This window comes from Oryza glaberrima, chromosome 3 (assembly GCF_000147395.1).
Source record: "Oryza glaberrima chromosome 3, OglaRS2, whole genome shotgun sequence".
Classification (NCBI taxonomy): domain Eukaryota; kingdom Viridiplantae; phylum Streptophyta; class Magnoliopsida; order Poales; family Poaceae; genus Oryza; species Oryza glaberrima.
The window spans coordinates 2,498,564-2,516,752 of NC_068328.1; the positions used below are offsets into that span (position 1 = coordinate 2,498,564).

At 46.0% G+C, this 18,189-nt stretch overlaps 1 protein-coding gene and 1 non-coding gene across 2 annotated transcripts; both read right to left on the reverse strand.

Annotated features, from left to right (window-relative positions):
- Positions 1-561: 561 nt before the first annotated feature.
- TRNAG-GCC (transfer RNA glycine (anticodon GCC)) lies at positions 562-632 on the reverse strand. The gene has a single exon. It is a non-coding gene; the product is annotated as a tRNA-Gly (tRNA).
- Positions 633-6,613: 5,981 nt separating this feature from the next.
- LOC127768696 (uncharacterized) lies at positions 6,614-7,397 on the reverse strand. The gene is made up of 3 exons (XM_052294323.1): positions 7,269-7,397; positions 7,033-7,176; positions 6,614-6,919 (listed from the first exon to the last, which is right to left on the reverse strand). The coding sequence occupies exons 1-3, from the start codon at positions 7,311-7,313 to the stop codon at positions 6,614-6,616; spliced, it is 495 nt and encodes a 164-aa protein (XP_052150283.1). The 5' UTR covers positions 7,314-7,397.
- Positions 7,398-18,189: the final 10,792 nt, after the last annotated feature.

An 18,189-nucleotide genomic window follows, 5' to 3' on the forward strand; every position in this document is an offset into this window, starting at 1 on the left:
CCGTGAGGCTAGCATTAAGAGCAAGTTCAATAGTATAGTCCACTACCAGCTTCAATTTATCTATAGCTAATCTAATAGCTAATTTATATAATAGTTGTTTATTATACTATTAATATATGATCCCACCTGTCATACACACCTTTCGTATTGGAGTCCGTACTGAGCTGGCTATAAATCCGTAACCCGCTGCTCATCCCTCTCATCTTTTATCTTATTAAAATATGTTTATAGCTGGCTTGCTATTGTACCTGCTCTTAGGTTATCTGAATTCATTCCGCGTGGAAGGCTCCTATGGGTATTGTACTCCTGGAGGCGTACTTGTCTCCGTGTACATCGCGTAGCACTAGCACCTCCCAGTTCCCACCAAGTCCGACGGCGCGACGCTGCGAAGGTTGACGTGCGGGTGTGTGCCGGTGGACGCGTATCGCCTCCTACCGAGGCGACGCAGCGAAGATTGGTGAAGCGCGTGGAGGACAGCTTCAAACAAAACTCACACAAGCAAACTAAAATGAAGCTCACACAAGCTCAGGGGTATATTTTGTTCAAAATAAAAAAATGAAATGCACCAGCCGGGAATCGAACCCGGGTCTGTACCGTGGCAGGGTACTATTCTACCACTAGACCACTGGTGCTTGCTTGTTGAAAGTTTTCTAAGAATTTATATATCAGCAGCATCGTTCATCAATCAAGGCACTACTCATAAAATTCAGTATCACTTCAAAATCAATCATGGGTTCAGATATCACTAGGCTCAAGTTCTGAGTTACCCCTAAACCAGCCCAGTTCTACCCTGTAATGGTCTATATATGGGGGGCATACGACTATGCTATACACACTACCAAGGCTACCAAGTACCCAGCTAGTATTTCTAAATGATAAAGGTAAGCAATATGCACTGACACATGTCGACAACCTAACTGCAAAAACACAAATTTGCTGATACACATGCTCCATTCATAGCAAGTGGAGTACACCTTGACTACCCCAAAAGGAAGCACATAGTATATCAGAAAGCACTCAAGCCAAACTGTAGTTCCACACTGACCCCCCATGACACTGAAAGTCTGAACCATATTAGTTTTAGAGCCTAGACTGACACCACCACCATCTCACAAGTGATCTCACGGATCATATTTGTCACACCTTGGCGAGCAAAGAGCAGGAGGAGGTTGACGATGACAACACAAAGCTGCTGCCCCCTTCTCCCCCTTGTGATCGAGTTGTGGTTGTGACATTGAAGAGACGAGCACCCAAAAGAGGAGCAAGAAATTGAAGTTTGCACTAGTCGCGGAGTACCTCAGCTCGGATATCCTCAAGATGCCGCTGGGGAAAGAGCCTAGCTCATGTGGACGCCGAGGGAAAGTGCAACAAAAGAGAGAAAGCCACGCCAAAGTTGGTGGCATCACCAGCCTCGAAACTCGAAAGCGCTAATGCTCGCCGCATATCCTTTGGTAGATACCGTTCCCTCTTCTCCTGCACATCTCCCTGAAGATTGCGTAGTTGCTCCCTGAACTACACCATAATTGCAGAGATAAGCAAAGCTTAATTGCGTCTTCAAGTATTTGCTTTGCTCTAACTGATGATCTGTGCACTTGGTTTATGCTAATGTTACTCTGCAAACAGGCTCAGAGCTGCTTCTTTCAGCTCAACTATTTTTTGCTCTGTTCTACTGGTATGCACTCTGTACTACATACAAGTAATACGTGTGCAAGAATTATTACAGACATGGCTCATGAGGGTGAATTCACTGAATTGTAATCATTGAGAGTATTGTGGAGCAGGTTTCAGTTAATGGAAAGCTAATGTCTGTTGATGCAAAATTGCACTGATTTAGGTACAAAAGGCACTTTTAACTAAAGAAATGATTTCCTGCAGAAAGCCCCTCAAATCTCAAAGAGGCACCAATACTTCCAAATAAAAGCACCCAATGGGAGCTTCCTCTTCTCCCCCCTCTTAAGCCCACGTATGCTCAAGGGCAGGGCACACTCCACATTATCCATGCATATGCATCATGTAATCCACAAGATCTTCTTAGCTTATGTCATGCGATAACTACCATCATCTTGTTCTTAATTTTGGAGTGTGTCCGTGCAATGGGTGGCCGTGCTTCACACGCCTATAGAGCGTGGGCTAACGGTGGCCATGGAGGCTAGCTAAGCTACTTCTTCTTCTTGGGGAGGAATGGCTATGCATGGCCTCCATAGTCGACGACTTTTACCTCTACTAAGGTAGGGCAACTTGTATCCTTTGGCAATTATTCGGTGGATGTCTGTTGGTGGTGGTGTTGGGGATTGGAGCCGGATGAATCTTGAGTTTGATCTTGGCTGTATGATGTTAGACATAAAGAGGATGGTGAAATGGTATATGGATGTACGATGTTTGTGTTTCGGTCCTTGCTCTAATAATCAGTTGTTCTTAGTGTTTTGTTTTTTTTTTTTGCCCTCTTTGTTAAATTGTAACCACCCTACATATATGTACTAGTATCACCAATAAAGTGATGAATTTGATATTAGTAATTAAGATTGTGTGTGCAAAATCTGTGTTGATTCTTCCATCGATAAACACGTCCATCATTCATGTATGATCTTCAATTCCCCGAGTTGTGTTGTCTACTATGAGCATGCAGTATATACCAGGCAGCAGCCGTAGTCCGAATCAGAAGGTGTTCGTGCCGGCCAAACGTCCACAGATTAGCTGTTCCTATTATGGGTAGTTTTATCAGTCTTAATAAGGTACAGAGATATTTCTAGTGTGAAACTTGGGTATCTCTAGGTACTTCTTGGTATCTCGATGTATGAAATTTTAAGTTCTTGAAAAATTACCTCGAGGTACCTAAATTTTACACTAAAATTTTTGATACCCTAAGGTATTAAATTTTACACTAGAAAATATGGTATTTCTAAGTACTTTTTCAAACATGGTAAAATTACCCTCCTCTTAATATAGCATTAGCAAATGATGGCTTGGTTTAAAAAAATCTCTCTCTTAATCCCTTTGTTCCAAAATATAAGTTTGGTTGGATATGTGACATATCATAGTATTATGAAGCTGGACAGAAACTAACTTATTCAGATCAGTAGTCCTATGATATGTCACATTGTCAATCTAGAATTATTTCAAGTTGTGGGGAGTAGATCCCATCCCGGAGGTCATCGAGCACCTCTGACCTCTCAAACTCGTGCCACTCCCGCTGATGTGGGACTACCTCCAAGCCCCCAATCACCTGCTCGTCGTCGTCTTCAACGACGTGCCCGTCGATCAGGTGCACCCGTCTCAACCTTGGCGACGCCTTCATGACATGCTTAACAAAGCCGATTTGCCACCCCACTGCACTGAAGCCGACGATGGTGAGATCCTTCAGGCGATGGTACAGATGCTGTTGTGCTTGCACCTCTAGCCAAGAAGCCATCTTTACCGACCCATTGTCAATCTGCATTTAGGTTTCAGAGTTCATGTGAATTTACAGATATATTCCATTCCGTCAAAAAAAAACAGATATATTCCACAAAAAATGAAGCGGATCTTTAAGAGAAATGACATGGTTGTTAGGTTATAATATATATGATCAATAAATTTGCATACGTGAACATGGCATGGCTCCAGGGCAGGCGCAGCATCAAGCAGGAGGACAATCCAGAATATATCCCAATTCATTGGCACATTTGCAATGAATAGCTTCTTGAGATGAAGCAACGGGCTGGGTAAAGCTATTGGCTCAATCCAAACCTGCACACAAGAAAAAGAAACACAATTTTCACTTAGAGACAAGAGCCCATTACTACACTTATATTTTTCATTTCAGGAACATATGATTTGCCCACCTCCGGCCCTTTGAACTGTAGAACGAGGCTCTCTATCGATGGCATACTCATGACGAATTTGCTGAGTCGATATGTTGTGTTGCTAACTGCAGAAGGCTCAACCTTGGTTTTGAAGTAGTCCAAACTGACATGCCTAAGTCGAGGCACCTCGCCATAGTACACCTCGGTAGGCTGCACGCCCCGGCAAGCAAAAGTTTCAAGCCAAGGCAGCGAATCCAGATAGATTTCCACAAATTCGCAGTTGTCAACCAGCAACTTCTTAAACCCAGAATCTGGCACACTGAACTGAAGAATAGGCTGGGAGCTTCGGCAATGTCTGATACTGAAGTCCACCAGAGACACACAGTTTGACAGAATACGACTAGCCCCTCCATAATACGAAGCTTTGCACAACTCGAGCTTGGTGAGCCACCGAAGCATCAAGCAATCAAATATACCAATCGGCTTGCAGTTGATCAGCACGAGCCGCTTTAGCCGCATGCTCTGGCATTCATCCAGCACACGGAAGTCATAGTCGACGCGGTGCTCTTCGACGTCGAGCTCGAGATCCTCGGCTCCCCACCTGCCGATCGCCGCGGTGACCCATCGCTGGATGCACTCGCTCCACCTGCCACTGCCGCTACGGGTCTGAAGCCTTAGCTTTCGGATAGTTCTGCGGACGCCGTCGTCGGGAGGCGGCAGAAGGAACGCGTCCACCCGCTTGACGTAGCGGCGCATCGCGCAGCGCTCGTAGCGTCGCATGATACTTTCCAAGAGCGGGCGGGTCCTCCTCGTCCACTGCTGCATCCTCTCCTTCGTCTCCTCCGTGGCGCTCCTCCTCGCCGCCAGGTACGCCGCCTTCTCCGCCTCGTACGCCGCGCTGCCCTCCGTCCACAGCCGCGCGCCTCACCCGGTGGTAGCGTGGGGGGGAGGATGTCGTCGACGGCGAGGTCGTAGCACGTGTGGGAGCGCCGAGGGAGACGAAGCCATCGCTTCGAGAGGATGGTGGTGGCTATCGTCGATCGCGCGTCTAGCCTGTCGAGGATCAGGAGGAGTATGTCGTCAGGTAAGCTGCTGATCATGTCCTCGTCAATGTTGTGCTGATCTTGGCTCATACGCATCTAGGGAAGAAGAAGATGGAACCAACAAGATTACGGTAATTAACGTGAGTTCTTGCAGAAAATGAGGGGAGTGGATTCTAATCTCTCGAGGGGATATCCCCTCGTATATCTTTCAAATTTAATGCAAATAGTTGTGTAAAATTCTGAAAAAAAATTGACAATATAGAGTATAATGATGCCTACTAATCCACCAAAATTCATGTTCAAATTCGATCTACACATCGAGAAACAAAAAAGACAAATTTAGATATAAACAGTACGCTACTATTCATACACTGAATTTGTCTTTTTTATATCTCGATGTGTGAGTTGAGTTTGGACTTAAGATTTTGTAGAGTTATATATATGTGCTGTATGAATGTTGTCAAATTTTTCTAGAATTTTTCATAACCGTTTAGATGGTTGTTAAACAAACGAGGAAACATCCCCTCGAGAGATTAGAATAGTTTCCCGAAAATGAGAGACTAAAAAGTTTCTACAGTAAAAGTGAAACCCTATTTTTTCTGTACCCGCTTGGAGGAGGAGGCGCCGGTGACTGTGCAGACGTCGTAGGCTTCTTGAGACGGCGGTAGCATCGTGCACTTGTCTCCTCTGAAGCCATCTGATCTGATCGTCGGTGGCTGACCGAGCGAGCGGGCGGCGGCGGCGGATATGAGGGTTTGTACCTGCATATATGCACGGAAGAGTTTATGCCGGCGTGCTGGAAGTTGCAGGACACGGGCTGCCTGCATGCATATGTTTACCTAAAGCCACCTTATAAGAATAACTAGGTTTCTCAGCTTCGTTTAGTTCATTTTCTGAATTCTACAACTGCTTGTTAGAATCTAGACTAAAATTAAGCTAGACTGTTTGGGAGAGCTTTTGATTCTAGGAGAAGCTGCTACAGCTAGAAGCTCCTCCAAACAAGACATTCCAGAAGTTCCCTTACATATATCCAGCCTTCTCCCTAATAATCTAAGATGCAAGTGTCTAAGGTTGGAGAAATAATGCAAAATCGCAAACCGAATCCAATCGATTTGTATGGCAAACGTGTTAATCTGACAAGATGAACTTAGTTTCTTTTGGAGAAAAAAAGAACAGAAAATCGGCGACCGAATGGGACAAAATGATTGAAAAAAAACAAATCTAAACTTTGTGATCTTGCAGTTGTATAAAAATGTAGCTAGAACTTTTGATTCATACTCCATCTTAAATTCAATAAAAAAAGACGCGAATATTAAGAAAGTGCCTAATATCAAATACTAATTAGAAGGGGTGAGGCTACGAACTCAGGTCGTCTAGCCCATCACCATGTGGAACTAGCCGAAAGATCTCTAAGCATTTCTCATCTTAAATTCAATCGTAAGGTCTTTAAGTTTTGTACATGGTCTAAATTACGCACGGAAGAACCACCCAACATGGAAGAGCACAGAGTTCAGTAACCAACCAGAACAAATCTGAACTCCAGATTGCCATAGCATTCTTCAGTTCCCCACCCTACTCTTTGCAACTTCAACTTTGAAGAAAAACACAGAAAAATGCAGGTTGCTTCGTCTGCTATATCTGCATTCGTCTCAATCACCCTCCGCTCAGCGACAACAAAAATGAGCAAGGGCAAAGACGCAGCAGCATGAACAAATAACACACAAGTTCATTTACAGGTCAAACATCATTTTATACTACACTGTTATGCATGCCCTGTGGCTCAGTTAATCAGTTCAGAATTATTTCGAGTTGGGGCGAGCTAATCCCATCCCAGAGGTCATCGAGCACCTCTGACCTCTCACACTCGTGCCACTCCCGCCGATGTGGGACTACCTCCAAGCCCCCAGGTACCTGCTCGTCGTCTTCAACGACGTGCCCGTCGAGCAGGTGCACCCGTCTCAGCCATGGCGACGCCTTCACGACATGCTTAACAAACCCGATTTGCCACCCCACCAGCTCATTCAGGCAATGGTACTGACGCTCTTGTGCTTGCACGTCTACCCAAGAAGCCATCTTTTCCGACGTGTTGTCAATCTGCATTCAGATTTCGAAATTGTTGGTACAGATGTAATCAAGAAGAAATGGAAGTGTATAATAGGAGAATAAAGACACGTTTGTGATGTATATATGATCAATAAACTGCATACATGAACATGGCATGACTCCAGGACAGGGGCGGCGTCAAGGAGGGCGACAATCCAGAATATATCCCAAATCATTGGCACGTTTGCAATGAATAGCTTTCTGAGATGACTCAACGGGCTGGGTAGAGCCATTGGCTCAATCCACACCTGCACACAAGAAAAGGCAACGCAATTTCACTTAGAGACGAGAGGCCAAATATACTGTTAGCACATTTCAAGAATATATATAGATCGCTCACCTCAGGCCCTTTGAACTGCAGAACGAGGCTCTCTACAGGCGGCATCCTCTTGACGAATTTGCTCCATGGATATGTTGTGTGGCTAACAGAGGGGCCAATGTTGTTGCCTGCGGTTTACAAGTAGTCCAAACTCACATGCCTAAGCTGAGGCACCTCACCATAGTACAGTTTGGTTGGCTGCTGGCCCCGGCAAACAAAAGTTTCAAGACAAGGGAGCACATCCAGATAGATTTTCCCAAATTTGCAGTAGTCCACCAGCAAATTCTTTAATCTAGATGTTGGCACATTGAAACGAAGAGGACAGTCAAATACTGGATCATATCTGATACTAAAGTCCACTAGATGCACACAGTTTCTCAAAATACTAACAGCCGCTCCAAGAAATGATCTTTTACCCAAGGAGAGTTTGGTGAGCCTCCGAAACGCCAAGGAAGTAAATATACCAATTGGACAGCACTAGCCGTTCCAGCTGCACATTCTGGGATCCATCCAGTATCTTGCGAAAGTTAAGGCTGACGCCGGGTTCTTCAACGTCGAGCTCAAAATCTTTGACTCCCCACCTGCCGATCGTGGAGATAATCCATCTCTGAATGAATACACTCCACCCTCTGCCAAAGGTATGAAGCCTTAGCTTTTGGATAGTCCGGTGCACGCCATCGGGAGGTAGAAGAAACGCATTCACCCGCTTGACATAGGAACGCATTGCCTGACGTTTGTAGCGTTCCAGAATAGCTTCGAGTACACTGATTATCCTAATCCGCCGATCATTGTGGTCCTCCGTGGTGTAAATGTCAGCCAGCCTCTGATCCATAGGGCCCTTGCTGGCCAGCTTCAGGGCATCCTTCTCCGCCGCAAACGTCGCCTTGGCCTCTTTCCACATTCGCTTCACCCAATGGTAGCGTGGAGGGAGGAAATCATCAACGGTGAGGTCATAGCATGTCATGGAGCGCCGAGGAAGATTTTTCCATCGCTTCGAAAGGATAGTTGCGATTATTGTTGTGTGTGGATCTAGCTTGTCGAGGATCAGGGCGAGTATATATCATCAGGTAAGCTACTGATCATGTCCTCCCCCTCGTAGTAGTTGTGCTCCTTGCTCATACGCATCTAGTGAAGTTTGATGAGAAAGGATAATGAATAACAGTCAGCGATCTAAGCCAATAAGTAATTTCCAGGAGTGTGAAAAAAAAATCAGAGATTAATGCCTTCGACACAGGATCCAACTCAACAGCCTACATGGCGACACGAGCAAGGGAAAGTGTCAACTCCTCTCACAGATCACAAGAACAGATAGGTTATCGTCGACTCGACCCAACCGGATCGAGCGCCGCCGCCGCCGCCAAGCCGCCACCAATTCAATTCATCGATGATTCGAGTCACGGATACATTGAGTGTTTTATACCGTATCCCTTCTCTCTCTCTCTCTCTTACAGCCAACAGTATTACAGCTGGCGAATTCTTTCCCTATTACAAGAAAGATGTTACTTGGCCCACATTGGCCCACTATAGCGAGGGTTAGGAACACGAGCTCGAATGGGCTTCTTTGCTGTAGCGCTTGAAGTCTCTTCTATCTCCTGCTCTGCTGCTATCTCCAGTTCTGCTGTATTGTTCTCCTGTTCTCCATCAGGAAAGATCTTGACAACCCCCTCCCCTTGAAAAGTGGCTTGCCCCCAAGCCAGTGCCATTGGAAAACGCTGCTGAAGATCTTCCCGATCCTCCCAGGTGGCATCCTCTGCAACAGAATCAGACCAATGTACAAGAACTTGAGAAACAATGCGATTACCTTTCCTGATCAATCGCTGGTCCAGAATCTGAAGAGGATAGACAGTTGATTTCAGGAATTTGGGCAGCCGAGATTGAACTTGATGCTTAAATCCATGTGCAACCTTGAGCTGGGAAACTTGGAAAACTGGATGGATAGTACTGTCATCTGGCAATTGAAGCTTATAAGCAACAGTACCGACCCTTGCCAATATCTGAAAGGGGCCATAGAACTTGAAAGCCAGCTTATGACAAGCTCGAGATGCAACAGACTTCTGAACGTATGGTTGCAGCTTAAGAAATACCCAGTCCCCCACTGCAAATTCTCTGAATGACCTGTTCTTATCAGCATGAAACTTCATCTTTTGTTGTACTCGGTGCAAATGCTGTTGCAGCAATTCTGCCATCAGTTTCCTCTCATGAAGCCAAACAGCCAGATCGGGAATCGCACAAGTTTCCATAGTAACACCCAACTGAAGAGGGTTATGGCCATAGAGTACTTCGAATGGTGTCTTGTTCAAAGCAGAATGAAAGCAAGTATTATACCAATACTATGCTAAATGTAACCAAGTAACCCACTTAGAAGGGGCTGCATTAGTGAAACAACGGAGAAACATTTCCAAACACTGGTTAACCCTCTCAGTTTGCCCATCGGACTGTGGGTGATAAGCAGAACTAAGGTGCAGGGCAATGCCAGATTTCAAGAAAAGAAATTCCCACAATTTGCTAGTAAAAATTTTGTCTCTATCAGAGATCAGTACTTTAGGCATCCCATGAAGTTTGTAGATGTTCTTCATATATGACACTGCAACATCTAGGGCTGAGAATGGGTGTGACAGAGGAACAAAGTGGGCATACCTGGAGAATTTGTCAACCACCACTAGTATGCAATTGTATCTCTCTGATTTTGGCAATCCCTCAATAAAATCCAATGAGACCACTTGCCAGGCACCTTCTGGAATCGGCAAGGGTTGCAGCAGTCCTGGATATTTAGCTAGGTCTGGTTTCGCTTGCTGACAGATAGTACAATTCTTTACCCACTGCTGAATCATTTTCTTCATCTGTGGCCAAGCAAACAGTGCTTTTACTCGCTGATAAGTTACTGGGAAACCAGAATGTCCACCTATAGGGCTGGCATGCAAGGCAGTGACTAGCTGTTGCTGTAAGGATAAATTATGCCCAATCCAAATTTTACCCTTGTACCGCAATACCCCTTGCACTAAACGAAAATGTTCCCTGGCAGTAGGGTGCAATGCCAATTCAGTTAAGAGTTGCTGAGCCTGCTCATCAGTTTCATACCCTTTTACCACTGCTGTTAACCAAAGGGGTTGGCATTCGGATACAGCCCACAATTGATCATTTGTCTCTTCATCCCTTCTTGATAATGCATCTGCAGCTGCATTAGAGGTTCCCCTTCGATAACAAACCTTATACTGCAGTCCCATCAACTTAGTGAAAGCCTTATGTTGCAACGGAGTATGTAATCTTTGGTCAGTGATATGCATTAGACTGTGGTGATCTGTGAGTATGACAAACTCATCATGCTGCAAATATGATCTCCACTGATCGACTGCCAATAGGATAGCCAGGTATTCCTTCTCATATGTAGACAGCCCCCTGGTTTTTGGACCTAATGCTTTGCTAACAAAGGCAATAGGGTGCCTGTCCTGGGACAAAACTGCCCCTATTCCCATATCACAGGCATCTGTTTCCACAGTGAAAGTTTTTGAGAAGTCAGGCAGTGCCAAAACTGGGGCACTAACCAAAGCTTGCTTCAAGTCATTGAAAGCTTCATCCATTTGTGCTGTCCATTTAAAGGGCACCCCTTTCTTAAGCAGCTGGGTGAGTGGTTTGCTGATAGTTCCAAAGTTTCTCACAAACTTCCTGTAATATCCTGCCAAACCTAGGAAGCCCCTCAACTGCTTGACTGACTGAGGAATTTTCCAATGCAGCACATCAGCAATCTTAGAAGGATCAGTGGTTACTCCATCCTTGCCAATGATATGGCCTAGGTAAGCCAGTTGTTGTTGTGCAAAGGAACATTTACTCAACTTGACTTTCCATTGTTGAGCTTGAAGTAGTTGCAAAACTTGTTCTAAATGCTGAATATGCGATGGTAGATCAGGGCTATAGATTAGAATGTCATCAAAGAAAACCAATGTAAATTTTCTTAGCACTGTCGCTAGGGTATCATTCATTGCCTTCTGAAAAGTAGCTGGTGCTCCAGTCAACCCAAAGGACATCACTCGATACTCATAGTGGCCTGAGTGAGTCTGGAAGGCTGTCTTGTGCTCCTCTCCAGGTTGCAGCCTTATCTGGTGATAACCTGCCCTTAAATCGAGTTTAGAGAAATACTTAGCTCCAGAAAGCTCATCCAGAAGCTCATCAATGACAGGCAAAGGGTATTTTCCCTTAATTGTAATTGCATTCAGGTGCCTATAGTCTATGCAAAGTCTCCAGGTGCCATCTTTCTTTTTGACTAGCAGTGCTGGTGATGAAAAAGCACTGTTGCTGTTTTGTATGACTCCAGACTGAAGCATTTCAGTTACTTGACGCTCAATTTCATCCTTGAGTGCTGGGGTATGCCTATAGGGTCTGAGGTTGACTGGCCTTGCTCCTTCCATCAAGGGAATCTTGTGATCACAATTCCTTACAGGTGGCATTCCTGTGGGTTCTTGGAACACTTCCTGAAACCTGTCCAATACATGCTTGATTGAATCAGGAATCACTACATCAGATGTCTGGTCAGTCTTCTGAATCTGTAGTACATGCATTACTGACTCAGTCTTCATAAGCCCTTTGATCTGCAGAGAAGTAATCTGAGGGTAGTGGTCAGTTTGAGGCTGGATACCCTCAATTCTGATCAACCTTCTTGCCAGAGGAAATTCGAGCCATTTCTGCACCCAATCCACCTTCATAGGGCTGAACTGTTCAAGCCAGTCCATTCCCAGGATAGCATCATACCCCTCCCAATTGTAGAACTCTGAATTCAGTTCTGAAAGAGCAACCTTGTATCCACCAGTTGCAGTTAGGTATGCTTCTATCACACTGCATGGTTCCACCGTCAGCAATCTTAATCTGCACTGGATGTGATAAGGTCTGAATTCCTGCCAGCTTTCTAGCCACTTGCTCATCAATGAAGGAGTGAGTACTTCCACTATCAACAAGCATTAAGAGTTCCAAGCCCTGAACCCAACCTCTCACCCTAATAGACTTTGAAGATTCCACTCCAGCTATTGCCTGACTTGAAACTGCCATAAGAGTGCCCTCAGCTTCAGCCACAATATCATCACCAACTGGGTCATTGTCTTCTTGCAAAGCTTCTAAAAGCTCTTCCATGACATGTAACTGTACTGTTGAGGCACATTTGTGGTCCCTTCCCCACCTTTCACCACAAGTGAAACACAGCCCCTTAGATTTTCTGTAAGCCTTAAGTGAGGACAATCTATCATCTCTGGGAGTAATCTTAGCTGCTTCAGGGGTTTTCTTATCCTCATTCACAACAGGTCTCACTGGTAGAGGTGTCAAAGAAACTTGAGCAGTGTTCCTGAAATTGGACTTCACTGGAGTAGAGAACTCCAACCTTCGAGTTCCCAGCATTGCCTCCTCCTGTAATAAAGCCAAAGAGCAAGCAGTATCCAGATCTTGGGGGCGTTGCACCATAATTACAGTGCGAATAGCATCCTTTAAACCCTCTACGAACTTAGTGACGAAGTACACAGGCTTCAGTTCACTATCGTAAGCAATCAATTGGTGCATCAAGCTATCAAACTTCTCCACATATTCAGTTACACTACCAGTCTGTCTAATGTGTATGTATTGCCTTATCAGCTGTTGATGCCTATCCCTAGAAAACTTAGCACAAACTTTCTCACAAAGTTCTACCCAAGTGACTCCTATTAATTGGGACCTAACTGACTGCAACCAAAATGAGGCATTCCCAGAAAAATTGAGGGTGGCTATCCTAACCCAATGAGCAGGGCTGACTCCATAAGTATCAAAGTAGGCTTCACAGTTTTCTCTTCACATTTGGGGGTTATCTCCATCAAATTGTGGACATGGCATAGGAGGTAAACCAGTGCTTGTGCCCACAGCACTACCAGTAAAAGCAGTTCGCATGGCTGGATCATGGAAATAAGGAGCAGGTGTGGAGAACAAGTTTGAGTTCGTACCATTGGCCGGGGGTGGTGATTGGGGATGAGACCCAAGCACCTCCACCCGTATTTCAGCAGCATTGCGGGCGCCCAATTGGGCGGTAAGGTCAGGCTTCGGCTCCGCCTTGTTCAGGAGTTGAAGCTGATCGAACTGAAGCTGCAGATTTCCAACGGTGGTCGCCAGATCAGTCACCTTCTTCTCGAGCTGTGGCTTCCACGAATCCACCGATGTCTTGAGGTTCAGCATATCCGCGCGGGAGTTCTTCTCCAGATCCACCAACTTGGACTCCATCTCGGTCAGCTTCTTCAGGATCAGATCCAGCTTGGCCTCGTTCTCCATGATTTTGAGCGCTTGCTTGGTTTGATACCTTGGCTTTTCCAGTTTGACGCAACGGGATCCACTTCCCCTGTTCCTAATCCAGCAAACCGAGAGGGGCAAGTTACCTTTTCGCGGATTTCAGCTGCAAGAGCCGATCTCCAATCCCCAATCGGAACCCTTTTGCTGCCGGATCAAGAATTGGGTGGGATAGTAGGCTCTGATACCAAGTTTTGTCAACTCCTCTCACAGATCACAAGAACAGATAGGTTATCGTTGACTCGACCCAACCGGATCGAGCGCCGCCGCTGCCAAGCCGCCACCAATTCAATTCATCGATGATTCGAGTCACGGATACATTGAGTGTTTTATACCGTATCCCTTCTCTCTCTCTCTCTCTCTTACAGCCAAACAGTATTACAGCTGGCGAATTCTTTCCCCTATTACAAGAAAGATGTTACTTGGCCCACATTGGCCCACTATAGCGAGGGTTAGGAACACGAGCTCGAATGGGCTTCTTTGCTGTAGCGCTTGAAGTCTCTTCTATCTCCTGCTCTGCTGCTATCTCCAGTTCTGCTGCATTGTTCTCCTGTTCTCCATCAGGCAAGATCTTGACAGAAAGGTTTAAGCGACCGAATTTTTAGACTAAATTAAGACTTTCTACAGTAAAATGAACACAGTGAGCTGCATTTCTACCAGAAACAACAAGTATTGTTTCATCAATCATCTTGAGGCCGCCATCTGATGGTGCAATCCAAAATAAAGGGGTGCTAAACTAGTCGACCATTATTAAACACTCTAATCCTACAAAGTACAGACCAGTAAAAAAAATGCATTTTTTTCTTCAACAATATAACTGTATGAGCTTTCAATCAAAAGCCGGGTTAGCATGCTGCCTTCTGTCTAAGATTAAAAAAAGAAAAAAGGATACTGTAACAGTAGGACGGGGGAGAAGGGATACCTACTTGAAGGTCGAGGGGGCAACGGCGATGGGGACGACTGTGGAGACATCGGTAGCCCTCTTAAGTCGGCGGTAGCGTCGAGGGGTTGGCTCCTCAGTAGCCATCGGATGGATCTTGATCGTCGCTGGCTGGCGGACCGGGCGGAGCGCGAGAGGCAGCGACGGATTGGAAGGGGCGGAGGCGCGGAGAGGAATGGGAGGGGTGGCGAGGGATTTGCAGGGGGAGGTCTTTCCCCGTGTGCCATTAAAAAAGATGGTGGCTGCCTCTGTGCCACTAAAAAGTTCGAGCCTCCCTCTATACCATCGTCGAAGTTTATCGCGTCCTCCACACCACTCCGTCCGTTTTTTTCCTAACGGTGGGTAACGGTGCAGCAAAATGACTTTGTTACCCTTTGAACAAGTTTGCTCCCTTCTTTGCTCTTGTCCGGATTTGGTATAGAAGCAATTTCGAGTAATTATTTTCCTTTTTCTCGAATTGTTTTTTTGGTAGGTTTGTTTGGCGTGAGCAATGGTGAACGACAACGAGCAGGTGGTGAGTGGTGACGATCGCCAAGGCCAGCCCGGACACGTCCGAGAGGAATTGCCGCATCTGCTACCTCGGCCTCGACAGCGCCGCTGCCGAGTCCGGCTCCGGCATGTTCCTCGACTGCTCCTGCAAGGACGACCTCTCCTGCGCCCATAAGCAATGCGCCGAGACCTGGTTCAAATTCAGGGGCAACAGGTAATCTCTGGAACGCCGTCGTGCCCACGGCGCTCTGGAACACGCACCGGAGCGACGCCGCCACGACATCATCTTCCTCCCCGTCGATCTGGACCACGCCAAGTTGAGCCGCCGCGCCACCATCGTCGTCTCAGCACCACGACCAAAACCCCTCAAGAACACCCAAGATTGATGCACCATGGACGGAGAACGGCATCATCTTCTCCAACTCCGGCCGCCGGCGTCAAACGTCGATTCCGCCTCCTCCGGTGAGCCACTGTCCAATTCCTCGCGCACACACCATCCCTGTGGCCTCACTAACCTCGTGGACACACATGCATGCTAGATCTTGGAGACGTTTGAGCTGTCACCATTCTCCCGGAGCTCCGCATCGCCGTCGAGCCGTTCCAACTGAAGCTGTCGCCGCGCAGGAGGTAGCGTCGGCCGCCGCAGTTGAACCTGCGCCCAGCCGCTGCGCAGCGCCGGTCGCCACCTCCATGACGTCGGTGCCGGTGGCCTCGCAGAGCGCGGAGATGGCGTTCACCGATGACACCCTCTGCACCAAGAACGCGTTCACGGCGAGCTTGGACAGCTCCGCCGACCAGAGGTTGGTGGTGATGATCCGGTCGACGGGGACCCATTGCGCGTACACGTCCTTCAGCGCCTGCACGGCGGCGATGTCGCGGCCACCGATGAGAACGCAGGTCAGCGACGGCCGTGCCCTCCGCCAGGAACTCCGGGTTGGAGAGCACCTGGAACTCGACGACATGGGCGTTGTGCGCGAGGATCTTCTCTATGGCCTCGGCCGTCTTGACGGGGACGGTGGACTTCTCGACGACGACCTTGCTGGAGCGTGACGCGTCGGCGATCATCCTCGCCGCGCTCTCCCAGTAGGCGAGGTCGGCGGCCTTGCCGGCGCCGCCTCGCCGCCTTGCCGCCACGCCACGCCTGGCCGCTTGTCCACCGGCGCCGCCTGGCCTCGATCTGAAACAAAGCAGAGACTGCAAAGGGCAAGAGCGACATTTTTCCTATCCAGACCCACATGTCAGAGCTGCCAAACGGTTAAAACTATACAGAATAGCGATGGAATGGTGTGGAGGGCACGATAAAGTTCGACGATGGCATAGACGGAGGCTCGAACTTTTTAGTGGCACAGAGGCAGCCACCATCTTTTTTAATGGTACACGGGAAAAGACCTCCAGGGGGAGGGGATTTTCGCTTGTTCATGGAGCTGCGAGTTCGCGGGCGGCCCACGGGCACGTTTATGCAAGTATCTGAATAAGGATTTTGCCTCGTGTGTAACACTGTCCGTGTCGGATTGCATTTTTACCAAAAATCAGTAAGGTTTGGGGCTGTTCACTTTGAATCATTTTTAACCATATCATTTTTTTTTAAAATTACCAAAAAAAATATCTACATTTGATTTGTTATCAAATTTAGTAAATATATAAAAAATACTGCCAAAATTTTGCCAATATTACCATTGCTAAAATTTGGTAAGGTTTATTTTGGCTACAATCTAAGCGGACCTTTGGTTTCTTTTCCAAATCACATCCGACACATTTTTTTTTACCAAAAATCAGTAAGACTAAATCTCGAATAGCCATATATCTTCAAATGTTTCTTCCAGCAAATATTGAGCAGATAAAATTCCCGATGTAAAATATTTTTTATGGATGGAGTGCGTGAAAGAGCAGTACACATCCTATTTTACTGTAAAGTTATAACCCACTAATTCTAAAATTCAACATGTAAACATGTCACCTCACCATCCACTGGCAATAATTATATACAAAACTTATGTAAGCATGCAACATCATATATAATTCATTGAATTCTACAAATCAACAATCAATCATCTTCCTTCACATTATTTTTCACAATATTTTTAACATATATATCCACCATTTTTAATACTTAACATATATTTATCCATATAATCACAGTGCGGGATATCATATTTCATCTAGAGTCTCATACAGACTCTACTAAATTTATTCTCTCTTAACATAGGCTGAGTTTGAGAGAGGGGGATAGAGAAGATTGGGGAGAAACGCAAAACGATGTGAGCCATTAGCGCATGATTAATTGAGTATTAACTATTTTAAATTTCAAAAATGGACTAATATGATTTTTTAAAGCAATTTTTCTATAATTTTTTTTTGCAAAAAACACAACATTTAGTAGTTTGGGAAACGTGCGCGCGGAAAACGAGTCACAATCTCCCCAATCTCTCCCCAATGTCCTTTGAAAGAACGCAGCCATAGTGTGACAAACTAGTTTTATTTGTTGTTAACACCTAAAATAATTTTTACTTTTAGCTTAATTATTAAAAAAATAAAAATTATTTAGTAATTTCTGCAGTAAAGCGCGGGGAATCACCTAATTTCCTTCAATAATGGAGATAAATGAATCGATCCTAATGATATCCCCATCGGAAGACTGTCAGCTTCACACTGCTAATCAAATCAAACAGCCAACAAGCATGAAGAAAACTTGATATTTTGCATAAGAGTCATAAACGAATGATATGCATGCACATTCCTATCTAGTAGAAAGCTACGGATTATTATCACGATCACAGCACAGCCATCAAGCAGCACATAAGCATCGACTATACAGAGGTTGGAGAGTACCAAAAGCGGCTACTCACTGGCCGAAGATCCGGAAGCAGCTAGTCGACGGCCCAGGCCCATTTAAAGTCGCTTCCCTTCACCAGTGTGGCCATGGCCCATTTGAGAGGCCCACGGCCCACATAGAATCCGTCCCATTATCGCCATTCTCCTCCCCGCCGCCAATCTGCTCCGGCATCAGGTACATGTGCCTCTTCTCCATCTCGTTTGATCGAAAGCAAATTGGTTTTTCTTTGTCCTATGTGGTAGTATTTGTTAGGCTGTTGTGATGCCATCTGGCTTTTGAAGGCACATCTGCAGCTAGATCAATCGCACACAGGACAGGACGATCGATCAATCGGCTTGGGAGTTGGGAGTCTCATCTGTTTGTTGTCGCCCTCCTCAAACAGAAGCCTTGCT

Coding starts and splice junctions, on each gene's coding strand:
- LOC127768696 (XM_052294323.1), bottom strand. CDS start 7,313: ATGCCGCCTGTAGAGAGCCTCGTTCTGCAGTTCAAAGGGCCTGAG. Junction 7,177..7,268: donor TGCAGTTCAAAGGGCCTGAG/GTGAGCGATCTA, acceptor TCTTGTGTGCAG/GTGTGGATTGAGCCAATGGC. Junction 6,920..7,032: donor TGGAGTCATGCCATGTTCAT/GTATGCAGTTTA, acceptor ATCTGAATGCAG/ATTGACAACACGTCGGAAAA.